The sequence below is a fragment of the Eulemur rufifrons genome, chromosome 7 (genome assembly GCF_041146395.1).
Source record: "Eulemur rufifrons isolate Redbay chromosome 7, OSU_ERuf_1, whole genome shotgun sequence".
Classification (NCBI taxonomy): Eukaryota; Metazoa; Chordata; class Mammalia; order Primates; family Lemuridae; genus Eulemur; species Eulemur rufifrons.
The window spans coordinates 126,679,859-126,702,227 of record NC_090989.1 but is presented as its reverse complement, the minus strand read 5'-3'; the positions used below and the strand labels follow the sequence as shown (position 1 = coordinate 126,702,227).

General features: G+C 35.0%; 1 protein-coding gene across 1 annotated transcript in view; it reads left to right on the top strand.

The window, feature by feature from the left end:
- TBC1D5 (TBC1 domain family member 5) overlaps positions 1 to 22,369 on the top strand; it is a 430,335-nt gene that overhangs the window by 337,736 nt on the left and 70,230 nt on the right. Inside the window, exon 16 of the mRNA XM_069475443.1 lies at positions 6,208 to 6,293. Within this exon, the coding sequence (XP_069331544.1) occupies positions 6,208 to 6,293 (86 nt within the window). The remainder of the gene's footprint in view (positions 1 to 6,207; positions 6,294 to 22,369) is intronic.

Here is a 22,369-nt window from a genome sequence, read left to right as displayed (position 1 = left end):
CTTCCATGGCTGAGGTTTGCCCACCTGTCTCCCCTAAAACACCTGCAACATATGTTTGCATAACCCTGTAATGCTTTGCCTTTGGGGTCCTGAGAAATTCCCCCAGAGCTTTTTGCTTATAAACAGCTGAGCAATTCGTTTTTCTAATGATGGTTGCTTTTCCCCCAGCATTGAGGCAATAACATATTCACTAAAATAAGGGTCTCATTTTTCATCAAAGAGAAACATTCGACATATTTTTACAGTGCCGTTTCTCCTTCTGAGCCTTATTTTTTTTCCTTTTCTAATCTAGCATGCTATAAAAATTAAGGCTTGGTAGAAAGATATTAGGGAAAAGAAAACTAGTTCTTCATTTGTCAAATATTTTCTTTTCTTCATGACAAACATACATTATACTGTAAATATAAATTTTTTTCTATTAAACAAGTGCTACAGGAACTTAGTTTAATATAAAAATTGTGACCAGTAAACTATAAAAATGACAGTAATTTGGACATATTGCAGGAAATCACTGTGATTATTATAATCTCATAAGCTAGCAAACAAATACTGCATTAATAGCATGGTATGATTTCACACCTTTTTAAAAATTTATAAACTTATGTGCTCCTATTCTGAGAAATAAGCCTTTCTCCCTACATATGAGATCCAGCATGCATGATAATTTTTCCTATATATGTGTTTTTGCTTTAAAAAATGTAATGTTTGGCAGAATCTATCCTAAATTTATGTATGATTATCACAAGTATGAAACATCACTTTTTCAACCTATTTGTTATCGTGGATCCAAACTGTCAAATCTGCCCTTGATTCAGGATGTGTTTGTCAGCACTTGGTGGTACCAAAAGGTAATCATAGCTTCCATTTCACTGAGTTCATATAAAGTGCCTGGCACTGTGCTGAGAGCTTAATTTTCATTTTGTCATTTATTAATAATTCTTACTACAGTTTTACAGATGAGTAAATTAGAAATAGGCCTGTAATTAGCTCCTTCCAGTTGCTCAGCTAGCAACGGGTGGAGCAAGAATCTGAGTACAAGCCTCACTGATCCCTTGCCTCACCCCCCAGGCACCTTGTGCCCTAAAGCAGATGAGCAATGTTACATTTACCCTGGTGCTTTGGTTTTCAACATATAACTTTAACTCTACATTAACTCTTACTGCACTCTTAATAAATGAGTACAGCTATCACTGGAGTTGTTATTCTTTTGCTCTTTTCAGTTCTGCAGGTGTTTATAAATAGCCAACCCTTTGAAAATATTGTGCCGTTCAAAGCCAGATGAGTACCTCCAACCTTTTTCCTTCTGGAGTTTCTATATGATGATTCAAAAGGAGATACCATCTTCAAGTGAACACCAGGAGTTAGGGGATCAATCCAGAAGGCAATATTTGTAATGACCTTTGTTGGTTGAGCGCGATTTCACAGGCTCAGAACAAGGAAAATTGTCATGTACTATCTTGTAGTTATTTGTATTTCTTGTAGCTGAATAGCGTTTAAATATTTTTATACTACCATAACAAAGTTGAGTTTGAACTTAAAATACTGAAATGTGGCCATAGGGGTAAGGAGTGGCCAGGGGAGGAGGGCTGTATGCTGATGTACAGTCTTCCATTATAGATTGTGGCCCGAGGGAGTTGTTCACCATCCAACTCATACTCGTTCTGGGACAGAGTGTTTGTTTTGCCTGAAATTGCAGTACAGAGCAGATTACTAGCATAGAATATAGACCTTAGAAGTGAAGAAAGTTAACTGTAACTGAGAAATTAGATAGATTTCAGTTTTATCTCTTATATTGATCAATGTCATTTAAGCACTATTTGTAAATTGATTTTGTGATTGTGCTAAATTAACAAAAGCATTTGTAAAGTCAGAAGCACAGCCTAGGTTTTGTTTAGTTTTGTTTTATTTTTCCATATAGTTTCCTCTAGGACACTTGTTTCTACCACTGTCAAATCTGCTTCTGTAAGTCTCTGTGTCCATAAGACTTTTAAAATGCCTCCTAAAACTCCAGCCTGTCCATGCCATGGGTGGGATTTTCAGCATTCTTCTTATATTGCCGTAAAATAAAATGTTGAAGATGAAGCTTTAAATACAGTTTCAGCAACTGTAACAGAAAAGAGTTGCATGATACTTGGGATGTTAACTAGCTGAAATCTTGCAAAAGAATTATTTTAAGCCCATCCTGGTTGGTCTGGGAAAGGCGTGGTAAATCCAGGGTGGACTGAATTTATGATTTCTGCATCTTTGTGTGTAGTTACATAGACTTCCCAGGACATGGAATATAATTGGTATTCTTCCATACACAGAGTTAAGATGTAATTACCATTTTCTTATCTTTCTCCCAAAGGAAAATTCACCAAAACAAAAACATTTTATAAAAATATAAATTGGTTTGGAAACAATCATAGTAGTTGAAGTCCTAACTGTGTGAAAATGAGTTTAAAATACAGTCATGTGCCAAATAACAATGTTTGTGGAGCACCTATATGAGGGTGGTCCCAGAGGATTATACTACTATATTTTTGCTGTACCTTCATGTGTTTAAATATGTTTGGGTACACAAATACCATTGTGTTCCAGTTGCCTACAGTATTCAGTATGGTAACATGATGTACAGGTTTGTAGCCTAGAAGTAATAAGCTATACCATACAGCCTACATGTGTAGTGGGCTTACCCAACTAAGTTTGTGTAAGACCTCTATTATGTTCACACGACTATGAAATCGCCTAAAGACACATTTCTCAGAATATATCCCCATTATTAACACATGACTGTAATTACTAATTGTTCTAATATAAGATGAAGATGTAACATTAAAGTGTTGACATAACATGTTTCTGCACAATGAGAAATTACAGTTGTCATGGGGTCTGGTTTTACGTATGTAGAATTCTAGTCGCTCTTATATTTTAGAGAAAATTCCAGATCTTTAGAGATTAGAAATCAGAAAGAATCATTATAATTTTACAAGTTTTATTTGGAAAAAAATCTTTTAAAATCAGAAGAGAAAATATCTCTACTTTTAAAATGTTTCAATTGCATAAAGTTAGAATTTGGCTCATTTAATTTCATCCCCCCGAGGAACCATTGATATCATTTTGGCATATAGTCATAATTGTCTATACATTTACCTGTTTATATACATTTGTATGTGTATTTTTAACAATGATTTGAACCTATTATTTAGTTTAAATTTGTTTTTTGTTTGTGTGAGAAGGTATTCCAAAATTTCTTAACTTTTTAAAACCTATTTAGAAGAGAAAAAAACTAACTTAATTGAAAGAGAAGAATTATAGGTAAATTGAAGAGCTTCTAGTACTGAATCTTAATGTATAAAAGTATTTGTACCCTTTTTATTGTTCCTGTCTAAATGCTGATTTTTATAGCCATGCAATGGTTTGCATATGTCAGACATTTAGTTCTGTGCTGTCCAGTACAGGAGCCACTGGCCACATGTGGCTATTTAGCACTTGAAGTGTGGCTAGTCCAAATTGAGGTGTGCTATAAGTGTAAAATACATACAGAATTTCAGAGACTTTGTACAAAAGGAAGAATATGAAGTATCTCATTGGTAATTTTATATATTGATTACATGTTAAAATGGTAATGTTTTGGATATACTGAATTAAGTAAAATTATTATTACATTCAATTTCACCTGTTTTCTTTTTCTTTTCTTTTTTTAATGTGGCTGCTAGAAAATTTCAAATGACAAATGAAGTTTGCATTTTGACTCACATTACATTTCTGTTGGATAGTACTAGTCTAGATCATCTATATGTCTGTATATTTATGTTTTAGAAACAGCATCATCTCCTCAACAGAAAACTCTATTGAATAACTTTGAACCATAACCTCTGATTTTATTTTCTTAACATTTCAAATGCTGTTTTTCAACATTATCTTTTGATTCTTTTTTGTTTGTTTCCAGTGCAGTGGTACTTTAAACTACCTCTCTCTTTGATACCAGTATAAGTCTCCTAGGAATTTAAATAGGCCTCAGTGAAAGCAATACTTGAGCCTCATTTATATATTCAAGTTAGATCATTATTCCTAATAATGGCTTTAAGTGCTTAGATAGATCAGCACTGCGTGTCTTGAATTGCTTGTCATTTCTTTATAAAGATGTTTCAAGAAATTGTTCCATGTGATCTTTTCTTTCATTATTTTCTAGCAAAAAGTAACATAATCCTTTATTAGTTTGTTGGAAGTCAGAGAAGAAAAGCCTTTTACATTAGCAAAAACAAAATGTATTTCCAGGTACTGAGAATAAAGTGCAAAATTAGTCATGAGTGATAGTCCTGTGAAAGTTAGTTTTTAAAATAAATCTTGAATGCACTGTCAATCTGCCAGTGGCTTTAACCTCTATTTTATTTTCCCATTATACTTGGGTCCAGGTTGTCATCAGCTACTATGAGGAAACCTATGTAATTCCTGGAGAGAGAAAAGTTGCAATGTTAGACTTAATAGTATGGTAGTCATGGAAGCATCAGTTATCTTCATCAAGGCAATTCAGATTTGATTATTGTAGAACTGTGTTGAATACCAAACCAGTGGAGTAGTAGCTGGAGCTAAATCAAGGGATTGTCATTTTTGTCAGATGATTAGGGCTGGCTTGGAAGAGATATGATAGGGTTGAGCTGTGTAAATATTCTCTTTTCAGCAGAAAAAGAAAAGGTCCATCATGGCCATTAAGATGCAGCTTGTTAGCTTGATGAATTTCAAACTATTTAACCTTAGCAATTATATCTCCTGCCTCCCTTATGCCTACATGCGTGTATATCAGTGCCTGGGGATTATGTCTCCATGGATTGATATCTAAGCATATTGGTAATTTTCTATTAAGATAAAACACAGCTTTCCTGTGTCTAGATATATCTCTCAAAGGATGGTGTGTGTCCTTGTTCAAATTATTAACTTGAATTATATGCTCAGGTAAATATTAGAACATATTTATTTGTAAGCTTTTTAAAAACACTTTTAATGGAAAATACATGTAATTTAACATTTTAGAGATGATGGTATTCTTTTAAGTTATGCTTATACATATGTTAGGTCATTATAAAGTAGAAGTATATTTGTTTAATTTTTATTTGCCTATGAGGGACTTGATACATTTAAATAATAGGTATATTTAAATAATAGCAACACGTTTAAGTAGATACACCCAAAGTAACAATTCAAGAACATTTCTGCAATGTTTATACATAATATTAAATCCCAGAAAGGGCAGTGTTATTGCTGCTTTTATGAAAATAGGCATTGGTCAGTTTGCTTTTGTATTGTAATGTTTATCTTACTAATATTTCCACTACCTGGCATATTTTGGACACTTATTAAATTCGTGAATAAGGGTAGATGACATAGAAATTGCTACCTTTAAAAGAATTGCTGAATTCTGAAAGAACTCATTTTTGGAGAAGAAAGACTCAGTGTGCCATCTAGTGGATGTATTTTAGAATTCTGGTCATAAAAAAACATGGTGATTTTAACTCTTCCTTCAAAATGCAGTTATCTTGACCCCTTGTATCTCTCAACCCTTTAGCATAGTTTGTGCTTGTGTTACATTTCATATGGTTTTTCAGTTTTGTTATAATTGTATCTCATTTATTTTGGAAAGTTATATTCTAAAATCATCAAAAATAAATCTAGGCCAGGCATCGTGGCTCACGCCTAAAATCCCAGCACTTTGAGAGGCCAAGGTGGGAGAATTCCTTGAAAGCCAGGAGTTCGAGACCAGCCTGGGAAACATGGTGATACCCTATCTCTATAAAATAAATTTTTTAAAAAATTAGCTGAGCGCGGTGGCATAAACCTGTACTCCTTGCTACGCAGGAGGCTGAGGCAGGAGGATCACTTGAGCCCAGGAGTTCGAGGCTACAGTGAGCTATGATCGAGCCACTGCACTCCAGCCTAGGGTGGCAGAGTGAGACCTCATCTCAAAAAAATAAATAGATATATAAATAACTATAATGACAGGAATAAATCTATGTGAATCACGAAACAGGTAAAAATAAAATATATTAAAATAATTTTAATGCTTAATCAAGGAAGAACATAAAAAAGCAAAATCCAAGCATACTAATTATTAAACTATAACTATATGTATTCTTTTTTGAAGGACTATAAAAATGATCATTTCTGTCATTTAATGTATAATTTAAATAGCTTTATACATTTTAATTTATTGCTTTGTTTTTCTTTTAGAGAAATCCAAGACCAGTGACTTATCAATTCCACCCAAATTTAGATTATTACAAAGCAAGGGGAGCAGACCTCATGAATAAAAGCCGGTAAGTCCCCATTCTCTGATGGTAGTTACAAATCACAAAGATGGTCTCAGAGGTCAGCTGGAAATTTTACACATTGCTGAAAATAATCTTCCAGATTTTAGCATATCAGTGGCTAATATACATAATGGGTCTTTGTTAAATAAATTATCAAAATGTTTTTAAAGGCCAAAGAAAATGGCATATATTGATGTCAGCAATAAGATGAAAAATTAAATAAATATAAGAGTACTTGTTACAGTTTGAAGTTAGGCAACTTCATTTTTCTAACACTAATAAACCTGAATAAATTGTGCCTACTTGTATAATCTCTTTCTAGATTTTTGCTGTTGATTGAAAAGAGGGAGTTCTATAATATATTTTTAAATTATTTCAGTAACAAAATTAAAATTGGGTTTCCCAACTGTCTTTAGAACTACACAATAAGCTTATAAATGCATCTTGTGTGTGCATTCGTGATTGCATACATAGAAATTTTAAGGGTCACTGTAGGAATAAAAAAATTAAAATCCTACTTTTAAAAGAAATTAACATTGGCATAAAGGGTTGATGAACAGTTTTGTTCTTTCATAATACTATATTCGCATGTCTCAAGAGTTAACTTGTCAAACCAGAACCATTTCAAATTAGAATGTAATTTCAAAGTTTACTCTGGAAGACAAAAATGTTAGTAATGATAAATGATGCCAAGTTGTCCGAATTTTCTTCCTTAAGCATTTTGCCTATCTGCTAGCTTTTCTTCAGTAGAATTCCAACAGCCTAAATATACATTTACGGAGTACATATACACAATGTGTTCTGCTGTTACTGGAGAGTTAAAAATAAGTTATAATTCCTGCTGCATAGGAACTCATAGTCTAGGGGTAGGAAGAAGTTTACAACAAAGTAGCTAAATTTAAACTTGAATTTAAAGTTTAAATTTAAACTTTAAACCCTGTCTTGGTGTAATGTTATTATAAAATTACCTATCTTTGATTGAAATCTGTTTGTCCTATGTTTTGATATACTATATAATTATGAGACCAGTTCCGTAGCCCATGAGACTTCTCTGAAGCTCTTTTCTCTTTGTTCATTTCGTATTTGCCTTGTTACACAAATAAAAGCTATTCCCTACAGTCACTTGTTCATTTAATTCAACAAATTTTTATTGAGTGCTAAACTCTGATTATTTTAGTTACTAGAGATGCCCAGTGAACAAACAAGAGCAAAACCCCTGCCCTCAGGAATCTAACTGTCTAATCACTAGTAATTCCTCCCCATTATGTCAAGTATTTAGTTTTGGTATGTTTAAAAGAACATAGTATATTAGGTTCTTTTTTTACACAAGAAAGAACAAAGTCCTTTCTCTCCCCTTCTCCCTGCCCCACCAGATTATTTTTCACACAACAGCCAAAGAAATCTCAATTTATAACTGATCATATCACACCTCCACTTAAACCCCTCCAGAAGCTTCCTATTGTCATTGATGATTCAGTCTTCTTCCTGTGGCCCTTTCCTCTCTCTTTAACCTTATCTCCTTCCACTCTCCCCTTCTCTTTACTTCTCTACAGCTTAATTGACCCTCTCTGTTTCTTGCTCTTGCTTGCCCCTGTCTCTTCCCTCCTGCTAGAGAACTTGTACTCCATCTTTCCATGCCTCTTCATGATTTAGGGCTCAGCCCAAATATCACCTCAGAGAGACCAGTCTTCACCTCCCTGCCTGTCTTCTCCCCTATTCACTCTATCCCATCATCACTAACTGAAGTTATATGATTCATTTATTTATTTATCATCTGTCCCCCCAACTTCTCTACTAAAATCTAAACCCCTAAGGGCAGGCACTTTGTCTTATTCACCACTTCATGGCAGCTATGACAATGCCTGGTATAGGGAAGGCATCCAAGACATATTTGTTGTATGTATTTTTTTTTTTTTACATTCAGCATCTTTTTTTCCCCAAAGGAAATGTACTGAACCTTTCCTTTCTCCCCTTCATGTTTTTATTTTCTTCTATATAGCCTTCACTTCCTGTATTTTTCTTCACAAAATGTTTCTGTTTTACATAATTCTGTGTAAGCACATTGAGATTCTTATGCAAAGTATTGTTTGATGATTGGAAGGTTTTTCATCATCTCTTGTGCAATTTCAAAGCTTAAAATTGAAATTGAACTGACGAAATGTAGTATGTGAAATAAAAGACATAACAGACCAATGAGCAAGGAAAGAGTTGATAGATGTCGCTGGATAACTTATACCATTACCACACATCAAAATAAATTTCAAAGTGTACTCAAACCAGCAAGCATGGAAAAAAATACGAGTGCCTATCTGACAATAGTTATGTGAGAACTTTTTAATCTTTTATTTATTTATTTTTAATTGACAAATAATTGTGTGGAGACTTTTAAACCTTAACAGTAATGGAAGAAATCACAAAGGGAACAGCTGGTAGATTTTGCTATATAACAAATATTTTTAAGTAGATATGTCAAAAATAAAAATCAAAAGGTAAATAGAAAATTAGGGAAATATTTGTAGTGGATGTAACTGACAAATTATAAAATCATTAATATATACAGAACCTCCATAGTTCAATAATAAACACAAGGTCTTGTCTCAGTGGCCATTCCATCTCATGCCATGTCCTGCAGAAATCTCCTCCTCTTCTCTAAATGTTGGAATACCCCTGCCCCAGCCTTCTTTCTTTTCTATGGATAACTCATTCCTTAGAGGATCTCAGCCCAGTTCATGGCTTTACATACTTGTCTACAGCTGAATGATACTTAATTTATGTCTTCAGTTTTACCCCTTCCCTTGAACTCCAGACTTACATAGTCCACTACGTACTAAATATTTCCTCTTGGATGTTCCATATGCATCTCAAATGTAATACTTTGCAAACTGAACTCTTGATTCTACCTCTACACTCACAAACCTGTTGTCCCCCTCAGTGTTTCTTCATCACAGGAAATACTGGACTTGTTTCTCCTAGACTCCAACCCTTTTCCTTACCTGATTTTAATCTGTATCTTTTCATTGTAATATACTGTAACCGTGAGTATAATAGCTTCTCTGAGTTCTGTGAGTCCTTCCAGTAAATCGTCAAGCCTGATTGGTAGCCTGAGGACCCCTTATGGTAGAGACTAAGAGTAGGCAAAGATTTATTACACAGAAAACAAAAAGCACTAGAAAAGATAGATTAAATGAACTTTATCAAAATTAAATGTTTTCTGTTCATCAAAAGACATCATTAAGAAAACGAACAGGCAAGCCATCACACACTGGAGAGTACTATTTGTAATACATATATCTGACACAAAGACTCGTATCCAGAATATATAAAGAATTCTTACAAGTCAAGAAAAAGACCAAATAGGCAAAGTGCTTGAACAGACACATCACAAAAGAAGATATAAAAATCTTCTATGGTCTATGAAAAGATGCTGAACATCATAGTCATCAGGAAAATGCAAATTAAAACTACAATGAGATATCATTTCACACCACCTAGAATGGTGTCTTTATAAGAGACTGTCAATAGAAAATGATGGCAAGAATGTGGAATGATTAGAACCCTCATATATATGAGTGGAAAAAGGTATAATTACTTTGATATGAGTGGAAAAAGGTATAATTACTTTGTAAAACAGTAGTTTCTTATAAAGTTAAACGTACATCTACCCTATAAGACATCAATTTAATTTCTTTCTTTTTTTTTTTTTTTTTTTTTTGAGACAGAGTCTCGCTCTGTTGCCCAGGCTAGAGTACCGTGGCGTCAGCCTAGCTCACAGCAACCTCAAACTCCTGGGCTCAAGCAATCCTTCTGCCTCAGCCTCCCAAGTAACTGGGACTACAGGCATGCACCACCATGACCGGCTAATTTTTTCTGTATTTTTCTATATTTTTAGCTATTCATATAGTTTCTTTCTATTTTTAGTAGAGACGGGGTCTTGCTCTTGCTCAGGCTAGTCTCGAATTCCTGAGCTCAAGCGATCCGCCCACCTTGACCTCCCAGAGTGCTGGGATTACAGGCCAGTTTAATTTCTAAATGTCTATCCAAGAGAAATAAAAACATCTGCAAACAACAAAACACCTCCACAAGAATGTCATAACAGCCTTATTCATAGTTCCCCAAATCTGGAAATAACCCAGTATCCATCAACAAGAGACGAGATAAACAAATTATGGTATGTTCAAATAATGGAATACTACTCAACAATCTAAAGTAATGTACTACAGTTGGCTCTTGGGATACATAGAGGAGATATGCAATAACATGGATGAATTTCAAAAACATTACTCTGACTAAAAAAGCTATTAATAGACACAAAAGAGTGCGTACTGAATGGTTCCATTTATGTGAAGCTCAAGAACAAGAAACTAACGTGGTGATAGAAATGAAAGAGTAGCTGCCTCAGGATGAGGGGTTGGAACTGACTATAAAGGGACAGGAAGAAATTCTGGGGTAAAAGAAATGTTCCAGGTATGTTATCTGGGATGGCAGTTACACAGGTACATACAACTGTCAAAGCTCATCAGACTGAACACTTAAGATCTGTAAAGTATGTGCAAATTATACCTAAATTTTTTTTACAAAAGGAAAAAGGTCTGTACTAGATAGGATATAGTGTTACCATTTTACCTAAATTGGTTAACAACCATCTTTGATAGAGCAGAAAAAGCACTTCAGATATAAATGTGTTTATAGCACAAATGCTTAGTTATTTGAACATAAAAATATCACAAAATTGCATTTCTATAGCCATCAGTGTCCTTTGAAATTCTGATCAGCCAATTAACTACTAATACTGATAACTATGGACTCCCTGGCTTCATGGCTTGGGGAACATTATTAGCATATTATTTCTTTACCATAATTTAGCAGTAAAATATCTTTGAAAAAATGCAGTCCTTATGTAAGTAAATACAATAAAGCCTAATTTTAAAAATCTTACTGACCACATAAAATGAAAATTTTCCAGGAGAATCTTGTAATGCCTTTTAGGTTTCAAACCAGTATTTATTATTCAGTAACTAAACTAAATATTTATTGAATACTATAAACAGTGCTAGGTAATGTCCTAGGCCCTGGAGATACGAAGATTCTAAGACCCAGAGCTTGACGTCAAGGATGTTCAGACTCATGTAAGATATTAGTCTTAGGCATATAATTTATTTTACAGTGGAAGCTAAAAAGCATTCATTCGTTTCACAAATATTTGAATTTCTTCTCTGTACCAGGTAGTGAGAAAACAGCAATGAAAAAGATAGATGTGGTTCCTCCTCTCACAGAGCTCAGATTCTAGTATAAGATTACAATTGTTAAAAGAATATTTGTGCCTCCTGGGAACCTGGACTTTCCCAGGACATTCTAGTTAGACCAGGCCCTGAGAGAAGCACTCCCAAGCTGAGGCAGATCCTGATCCCTAGGAGAGATGGGGAATCATTAGCCACTAGGATTCTTGGGGTAAGAATGGATGCTTTCACTCTGTAGAAACATGGAGTCCAGCTGAGTAATGTGGATACATCTTCAGTGTCAGGGAACCCCCCTTATTAGAATCTTCTTTCCCTGGAGCCTGGCTTCCTCTTATATCCCATGCAAGGGTCCTGGAGGAGGCCTTCTACACAGGACCTACCTGCCAGAATTATTAATATAATTCTGGAATCTGTCATCCTCAGTATCGATTAAGTTCTTTAAATTCTGTCAGCGGGCAGAGGAAAGCTGGAAAGATTAGCACAGAGAATGTTACTGCTGATCTGCTGAGTGAGAGATCAGAGAACTAAGCTTGGTTTTTTCCATCTCTATTAAGACCTAATTTAATCAAATGAAATACTTAATTTTGGTTATATGAAATTGCTTAAGCAAGTTAAAAGACCTATAGTTGTGGGTCCTATAAAAATGCACTGATGATAAAGTGAAACATGCTCTTGAGGCTCTACTGACAGCTCAGCTACCATTTATTTCCTCACCTCTGCGTAGGAGAAAGAATTACCCATTTTGAAAAATTGTGTTATTTTCAAAACAGAAAATCCATGAATGTTCTGGAATAAAGAAGATAAGCAATTCTACTGTTAGTATAGGAGATTGTAGACTTTAAAAAATAAGAAGTTTTGTTCTTTGACTACTCAATTGGGCATTTCAGTGGTCACAGATTCTTAAGTAAATTATTAATAGATGGGTCTTTCTGAAGACCAGTCACAATTTAAATGTACTGGTTTTTTTTTTATATAGCAGCAATTTCTGGTTATTTAAGGACAAAATTGGAACAAGATGTGAATGTTAAATTGTCATTCTGAGCTCAAAAGTTGAATGAATGAGAAAATGTCAATTCCCATTTTTAAAAAGAAATGTGCCAGTAAGTGAAATCAGAGCACAGTGAATATTATCCACACATGTAATGGAAAATCTACCACTAAAATACCTAGGCACTTGCTTTTAAAGACTTAATTATAGCAATCCGTGCTGAAGCAGAGAAGAGAAATCAGGCTTCTTGATTTTTAGAGTTATTCTTATCCATGAAATCACATGTCATCTTTGCATCTTCGTTCCTTATTTGGATTTGCAACACAAGAAGGCCACTGGCATAGATGTAGCAGGTTTTAACCCCCCTGCTTTCCAGGTGTCTGCCTGTCTCTTGTCTAACCTCTGCTTCCTGATCCCTTCTGAGGGTTTCCCCTGTGAGTATATATATCCCCTCTGGATCATCTTCACTTCCCCTCTTGCTAATCAGTGACAGGCCCAATACAACAACTCTTTAATAGCCTCCAAACAGCTTAGAAAGTAGTAGCAAGGCCAATTATGGCTGAAGGATCCAGCCTAGTTAAAGAATTTTAGGCCTTCCATAGCTAAACAGGGACTTTATCAGTGGTTTCACAGCTACCGTGGTTTTTGATCAAAGATAAAGAACTGGACCATGATAAACAAATCTCTATGGAATAATATGGTGGTTATAAGGCCTACATATAGAGACGGAAGAACTCTGGCAGGATTATCAATTTTGTTTCAATTTATACTCCCGCAGTTGGTGACTTAGGGGACTTAAGCACTTTCACCAGTGCTGACTTCAAGATGTTTGATTTGCTCTAGGAAAGGAGAAAATGGTACTTCATTGTTGTTTTAATTTTCATTTCTTTGACTAATTATGAGTTTGAAATGCCTTTTAAGTGTTTATTTGCTGTTTGCAGTTCTTCTTTCATTGAGTGCCTACCAGACAAATGCGGAGTTTACATTATAGTACAAGAAAGAAACGATAAAAATACCCTGCAATACATTTTTTAAAAAACTAAAAATACCATTTAAGGAAGTGAAAATTGGTATGAAAAACACAAAAACAATTACAAAGCAAAGTAAAGGGACAGAGAATAAAGGGGCCTATTATTTTTGGTAGAGTACTCAAAGTGAGTTTCTCTGAAAAGATGGTATTTGAACAGATACTGAATAGTGGGTGTGCTGCATGGATTCTTGGGGAAGAACATTCCAGGTATGTGGAAAAGCAAGGACAGAGCTGCTGAAGTGGGAACATGTTTCTGTGCTTGAGGAATAGCAAGCAGGCCAGTATGGCTGGAACCCAGTGAACAACAGGGGAGAGAAGTGTTAGCAAATGAGGTTGGAGAAATAGTAGGAGGCTAGGTCATATAGGGGCTGCCTTGCAGGCCATTGAAAAAGCTTTGTATTTTATCCTAAATTAAGTGTTTTGGGAATTCACTGAAGGGCTCTGAGCAGTGGAGTGATGTCGTCTGACTTACATTAATCTGGCTGCTGTGTGGAAAAGGGTGTATAAGGAGGAGAGTTGAGGGTTAGGAAACTAGCCACAAGATGAGCAATGATATAGTGACTTGGAATTAGCAGTACAAAAAGAGAAAAGTGAAATACTTCAGGATACATTTTGAAGAGGATTTGCTGATGGACTTGATGTGTGATGCGAAAGAAAAAGAGGAGTCAAGGGCAAGCCCCGAGGAACTGATGAACCTTAGTACTTCAGGCACAGCTCGCTTTATTGTGCTTCACAGATGTTGTGTTTTTTACATATTGAAGGTTTGTGGCAACCCTGCATCCAGCAAGTCTATCGGCGCCATTTTTCCTACACCATGTGCTCACTTTCTGTCTCTTTGTCACATTTTGGTAATTCTCCCCATATTTTCTTTATTGTTATTCTTCTTATATCTGTTATGGTGATCTGTGATCAGTGACTTTTTTTTTTTTTTTTTTTTTTTTGTTGAGACAGAGTCTCACTCAGTTGCCCAGGCTAGAGTGCCGTGGCATCAGCCTAGCTCACAGCAACCTCAAACTCCTGGGTTCAAGCAATCCTCCTGCCTCAGCCTCTCGAGTAGCTGGGACTACAGGCATGCACCACCACACCCGGCTAAGTTTTTCTATATATACTTTTAGTTTTCCAGCTAATTTCTTTCTATTTTTAGTAGAGACGGGGTCTTGCCCTTGCTCAGGCTGGTCTCAAACTCCTGAATTCAAATGATCCACCTGCCTCTGCCTCCCAGAGTGCTAGGATTACAGGCGTGAGCCACCGCACCCGGCCCATCAGTGACCTTTGATGTTAATATTGTAATGGTCTTGGGTCACCACGAACCACATCATATAAGAAGGCAAATTTAATTGGTAAATATTGTGTGTGTTCTGACTGCTCCACCAACCAGCTATTTCATGTCTCCCTCTCCGTAGGCTTCCCTATTCCCAGAGACACAACAATGTTGAAATTAGGCCAATTAATAACCGTTTAGTGGCTTCTAAGTGTCCAAGTGAAAGGAAGAGCCGCACATCTCTCATTTTAAATCAAAAGCTAGAAATGATGAAGCTTAGTGAAGAAGGCTTGTCAAAAGCCAAGATAGGCCAAAAGCTAGGATTCTTTTTTTTTTTTTTTTTAAGAGATGGGGTCTCACTGTATTGCCCAGGCTGGTCACAAACTCCTGGCCTCAAGCGAGCCTCCCACCTCAGCCTCCTGAGTAGCTGGGACTACAGGCAGGAACCACCATGCTCAACAAAAGCTAGGACTGCTGCACCAAACAGCCAAGTTGTTAATGCAAAGGAAAATTTCTTGGAGGAAATTAAAAGTGCTCCACTGAACATATCAGTGATAAGAAAGTGAAGCAGCATTTTTTGCTGATATAAAGAAAGTTTGAGTGATCTGGATAGAAGACCAAACCCCCCACAACATTCCGTTAAGCTAAATCGGAGCGATAATCCAGAGCAAGCCCTAACTCTCTTCACTACTGTGAAGGCTGAGTGAGGAAGCTGCAGAAGAGAAGTTTGAAGCTAGCAGAGATTGGTTCATGAGGTTTAAGGAGAGAAGTCATCTCTAGAATATCAGAGAGCAAGGTGAAGCAACAAGTGCTGTGGAGAAGCTGCAGCAAGTTATCCCGAAGCTCTAGCTAAGATAACTGAAAAAGGTGGCTACACTAAACACGGATTGTCAGTGCGGACAAAACAGCCTTCTGTCTGAAGAAGATGCCATGTGAGACTTTCATAGAGAGAAGTTGGTATCTGGTTTCAAAGGACAGGCTGACCCTCTTGTTAGGGGCTAATGCAGCTGGTGACTTTAAGTTGAAGCCAGTGCTCATTTCCCATTCTGAAAATCCTAGGATCCTTAAGAATTGTGCTAAAGCAACTCTGCCTTTTCTCTGTAAATGGAACAACAAAGCCTAGCTGACAGCACATCTGTTTATAACATAGGTCACTGAATATTTTAAGCCCACTGTTGAGACCTACTGATCAAAAAAGAAAAAAGGTTACTTTCAAAATATTACTGCTCATAGATAATGTACCTGGTCACCCAAAAGCTCTGATAGAGATATACAAGGAGATTAATGTTGTTTTCCTAGCAGCTAACACAATGTCCTTTCTGCAGCCCTTGATCAAGGAGTAATTTTGACTTTCAAGTCTTATGATTGAAGAAATATATTTCATAAGGCTATAACTGCCATGGGTAGTGATTCCTCTGGTGGATCTGGGAAAAGTAAGTTGAAAGCCTTCTAGAAAGGATTCACCATTCTAGATGCCATTAAGAACATTCATGATTCATGGGAGGAGGTCAAAATATCAATATTAACAGAAGTTTGGAAGAAGTTGATTCTAACCCTCAGGGATGACTTTGAGGAGTTCAAGGCTTGAGTGGAGGAAGTAACTGCAAATGGGGTGGAAATAGCAAGAGAAGTGAAATAAGAGGTGGAAATTGAAGATATGACTGAAATGCTGCAATCTCATTATAAAGCTATAATGTATGAGGGCTTGTTTATTATGGATGAGCTAAAAGAGTGGGTTTTTGAGGTGGAATTTAATCCTGGTGAAGATGCTATAAACATTGTTGAAATGACAACAAATTTAAAATATTAAATAACTTTAGTTGACAAAGCAGCAGTAGGATTTGAGAGGATTGACTCCAATTTTGAAAGAAGTTCTACTATGGGTAAAATGATATCTAATAGCATTTCATGCTACAGAGAAATCTTTCATGAAAGGAAGAGTCCATTGAGGTGGCAAACCCCATTGTTGTCTTATTCTAAGAAATTGCCACAGCCACACCCCATTCTTCACAGCCATCAACTTCAAGGCAAGACCCTCCACCAGCAAAAAGACTACTACTCCCCAAGGCTCAGGTCATCATTAGCAATTTTTAGCACTAAAGTATTTTATAATTTTTAGACATAATGCTATTGCACACTTAATAGACTACAGTATAGACTACAGTATAGTGTAAACAGAATTTTATATGCACTGGAAAACCCAGAAATTTGTGTGACTTGGTTTTTATTGCAGTATTCAGTTTATTGACATAGTCTGGAACCTAACCCACAATGTCTCTGAGGTATGCCTGTCCACACTCTCAGTTGTTCTCTCTCAGTGGAGTGCTTAATTCTCCTAGCAAGATGTGTCACAACACATGTGGTCAAACTAATACAGTATGGCCCAGGGCCCAGGTATACAAAGATATTCTTATCAGGCAGGATATTCCAAAGGCTTAGAGGTTACCTCCTGGGAATCAGTCAAGGGCCAATCCTGAACACCTTTGGAACATACTGGATTTGGGCCACACAAGTGTGCTGGGTTAACCCTTTATAGTCAAGGATGTTCTCTTGTTTTCTTCCAGAAGCTATGTGGTTCTAGCATTTGTGCTTAAATCTGTGAGCCACTGCAAATTAATTTGTGTGTGTGGAATGAGGTAAAGATTAGGGTTCATCTTTCTCTGTATAAATATCCAGCTGTTCAGCATCACTGTTAAAAAGTCTTTCCTTTCCCCATTGAATTACATGGGATGCTTGGTTGAAAATCAGTTGACCACATATGTGAGTCCATTGCTGGACTCTCCTCTTAATAATATGCTGGCTTAATTATGTGGCTTTATAGCAACTCTTGGTTTTAGGTAGGCTAATTTCTCCCACTTTGTTCTTTTTCATTATTAATATTTTGGCTATTCTAGGTCCTTTGCATTTCCATATAAATTTAATAATATACTTGTCAATTTTTATAAAAATTGTTGGGATTTTGATTGGAATTCTATTGAATCTATCAATTTGGCAAAAACTGATGCCTAAAGATTATTGAATTATCTAATCCATGAACATGGATTATCTCTTCTTTCAATTAGGTCTTCAACTTCTCAGTAGTGTTTTATAGTTTTTAATAGGGGTCTTGCAAATTTTTTTTTAATTTGGAGAAAATAAATTCCTCTGTTTTTCTAACATGTTTCTTTCTGTGCCTGCATTTGTAAAATGTAACTGTTTACTTTTATGGACTCAAATGTTTTTTTATATTTTATTGGCTTTTGTGCCCCTGCCTTAAACCATAATAGTTAATTCTATATGTATGTTTTACTGCAGCTGGTTTTTTTTAATTGTGAAGATATATAGGTAAATATATAGGCAGATATAGATATATGAAGAGAGAGAAGTTTATCTAATGATTTTATGCACCATGATTAATACATAATTGGTTATTATTTGTTATGTTAGTTCAACCAGTATTATACATTGTGTTTAGACCCAATTAGGTAAGCCCCACAGTCTAGCTTATGTTCACCACTCACTAGTGCCAACCCTTTTATTCCTAAAAAGCATTACTCTTTTTGCTTTACATGATATTAACAAAAATTTACCTGCTACACGTAAAAGAATTATAGTCTTTATAGCTGAAAGGAAACATGTTTTCCTTGAAACTCAGACTCCTAAGGAATAAGGAATAAGCTAACTTTTATCACATAGTTTTAATAAAGACCTATAAAATCTAGAATTCCTTGAGTGGAAGTGAATTCATTTTCTAAGATAACAAGCCTTACAATATGGCACTCAAATTAAAATTAGATTTAGATGTCTTTCATTGAAGTAAATTTGATACACTCAACTTCAAATTTACAGAATTAAGGACATTGGAAACCAATTCATTTTATAGAATTCCAAGCTTTCAGCTTATAGAATTTTTAAGTAGAAGTTCATGCTGCATATTAGCTTAGATGTTAGAATCATCTTGAAAAGTATTATGTTGCAACTCTTATGACTTTTAAATTCCCAAATAGATTAATATCTATAAGTATGGAATAAATATTAATAAATATCAGCCATAGTCCAGAGTATATCATTAGTGATAGGAATATACAGGGATGCAAAGAGAATATTTATCCCCAAACCAAAGATATATAAATATAGATATATATTTAGTAGCATCAATTTACTTTTCCCAAGTACTCTTTGCACTTAAAATAATTTTAAAATACATTAAATATTTTTTATGGTAGAAAAAAGTATAGGTAGAATGATATGAGAAAATGATAGAAAAAAGGGAAGACAATGATAGAAAAGGGAAGAGGATAGAGAAAACAGATCTTGGAAGGAAGACAAAGAGAAGAAAGAAGGGGCAAAAGTAACAGAATAGAAACTGAGGGTGGAAATAAGGAAAATATGGCAAATTAGTAGTCCCGTAAGTTTAGAGATGGGGTTTGACCAACATTCCTCAAGGTCCTAGACTAGTGTACAGACCTCTTATTTGGTCCTATCATCTGAATGATACAATGAATGCAACAACAGATGATATTTGGCACCACAGAGCATAAACTTGCGGAGTTTGAAAGGGGCTTTCATATAATATTATGTCTCAGCCATGCAAGGACTAGGAAGCCTGTGTGTCTAAAGATGATTTTCCAATCTCTTCTTGTACAGTTCCAAGAGCACTTACTATTGTAAGTGGAGCTTGTTGCATCACTAGATAGGACTTCCTGTGTCAGAGCTTTTTAAACTCTCTTCTGTAACTTTTGTAACTCATCTCATTTTTTAAAGCCACAACAAAAAAGAGCTGCTTTTCCTCATGGTAGCACTCACAATATTGGAGGACTTGCTCCCAGTTTTTTTCAGCCATTCTTGGGTGAGGCAAAGTTATAAAATGTAACCAAAATGTTTGTACCCTCATGATATCCTGAAATAAAAATAAATAAATAAATAAATAAATTTTTAAAAAAGATAGTTTTCAACTTCCATACTATTCCATCCCATTTTTTTAAACACAACTCAATTCTCTTAGAAATTAATGCATCACCAAAAGCTGACTGCCATAGTTGTACAGTTTCTCCTGCAGTGTGGACACTCATCTAATATTAATGCAGCCCAAGAATCTTAATTTTCCTCAGTATCATCACTGTGGATGAAGTTAGCCTTCTCAACCAAACCAAAACATTAATGTTTGGGAGTTTGATTTCTTTTAGATTTGAACTCATGTTAATCTGTGCCTTCTTGTTTTATATGTAATGTACAATTATAAAAAGTTTTAAAATAATTACATGAGCTTTTATTTATCTTTGTTAAATTTTATCTGTTTAATTGATCTCTCATGCTAACCTATTGAGATTATTTTAAATTTTGATTCTTTTTTCAGTCTTTTTATTTTTGCCTTTATTACTATTTTTAATTGATACATAATAATGGTACATCTATGTGGGGTACTACGTGCTATTTCAGTACATGTATATAACATGTAATATCAAGTCAGAGTAATTAGCATGTCCATCACCTCAAACATTTATCATTTCTTTGTGTTGAGGACATTCAAAAAATTTTTATTGTTTTTATCTGTCTCTGCAGCCTTTGGTCTGAAATTCAATAATCACGTTTTCTATTTCTTCAAGTCGCAAAGCTGTAGAATCTTCTATATAAAAGGAACCTAAAATTCATAAAATTCAGCACCCTTGTTTTAGGGGTAAGGAAGCTTAGGTCCAGACAGGGTAAATAACTCTCATGTACTTACACAACTCATCAACAGAAGATTATGACCTAAAAAATGGAATAGTGCGCAAATCTGTGAACAAAGTCTGAGACATACGTAATCACCAGGAGCACTTGGTGGGCGCTAGAATATTGAACAATACACTTGGGGTATAATTGTTCAACTATAACTAAACATGCATTATCCTCTGTTATAGCCACAGGTATTGATATACCTTGACAGAATCTGAAAGACTTTAAGCACTATCAAACAAAATAATGGAATGACTTGTTTTTAGTGACTCACACTGGCTACTTGTAGTAAACAATGTTCATTTCCAATTTATTAGTAAAAATATTTGTAAAACCAGTCTATTTTCTAATTTGTGGTTTCTATAATCCTTGTGAAAAATCAGAGCATTTTCTCACTTCCATTCTTCTGATATTTCTATTTTTATTTAATAAATTAAAGTGACTAATATATTTAAACACAAACAAATCCACCCATCTGAAATGTACAAATGTACCTAAGTAACAATTAAGTCAACAGACTGTTTAGAAAATGAGAAAACACTTTGATGCTATTGCTATTATCAGATATAAATGTGTAGCTTTAAATGCTTTTATTGGAAAAGAGAGAAAATCAAGAATGACTAAGTGAATGAATGAACTGAGCATTCAATCTTAGAAAGTGCAAGGAAAGAAATAAGAAAAATATAAATTAGACTATAGAGAAAATTAAATTGAAAATTGATTCTTTAACAAAAATATAAACAAGCATCTAACAAAATTTGAAATAAATAAATATTAGATATTTAATATCAGTTCTAAAGCTAAATATATAGGTAGAAAGAAAATAAACCAGGGTGATGTCAAGATTTAGATATCAGGAGAGAAAAAAGGTTGTGGGTAATTGTTACAGAGGTGATAATATGATAACGGTTTTTTAAAAGCTTCAGAAAGATTTTAGAAGTTGGATGAAAACAGATCATGGCTCTGGCGACTAAGAAAGCATTGGAGACTCTAAAAATTCTTTCAGTAGAGAACGGGTCAGAAAGCCAGGTTTCCTCCTAAGAGGCTAGGAGTAAATAACTAAAGTCACCCATTTTCATAGTTGCAGAAACTGAACCAAAGGAGCCCAATGGTGAAGTCAGGTCAGAATTAGGTTCTGGTACAGGTATTTTGAAGAGATTATTTGATCTTCAGAAAATGCCCCTGTTGATGCTGACTTAACCTGCTAAATGAAGTTGTGCCAAAAGTAAATTCTTGGCCCAATTTTAAAGCAACCTCTCCTAGATGGTGCTATTTTTAATAACAATAAGTAGACAGTAATAAAAGCCTTCAGTTACACAGAATTAATTATTCATTAGATTTGATATTCATTGTCTTGTTAACTCCAAATTCTTCTTGCCATTTATTTCAACTGTTTACACATTGCATTCCACCTTTAATCCAGTCCAGTCCCCACTGCCCATCAGATCTCTGACAACTGCATTAATTTTCATTAATTTAACACACATGACTTAATAGTACATATCACAGCCATTAATAATTGTTGGAAGTTGTGTAGTATTTCATTTGAAGAATGCTGCTACTCATATTTTAGATCCAAATTAGATAACTTTGGCATAAAAACTGTGATGCCTAAAAAAACAAACTGTGGGCAGATTGCTTTCCCTAGAAGTACACGATTTACAGTTGCTTATATCCTAAAAATACATGCAGTCACCTTCAATAGTTGTTTTGAAAAGAAAATATTGTTCTGGAAGCCATGAGTAGTAGATGAGGGAGTAAGTGGTTTAAAAAAATTCAAAAAAGGAAAACTATGTTCATCCCCTTTTAAGAGCTATTCAGATGAAAAATTGCTCGGCATAAGCTTGATCTATATGTTTTTCATGGTTATTA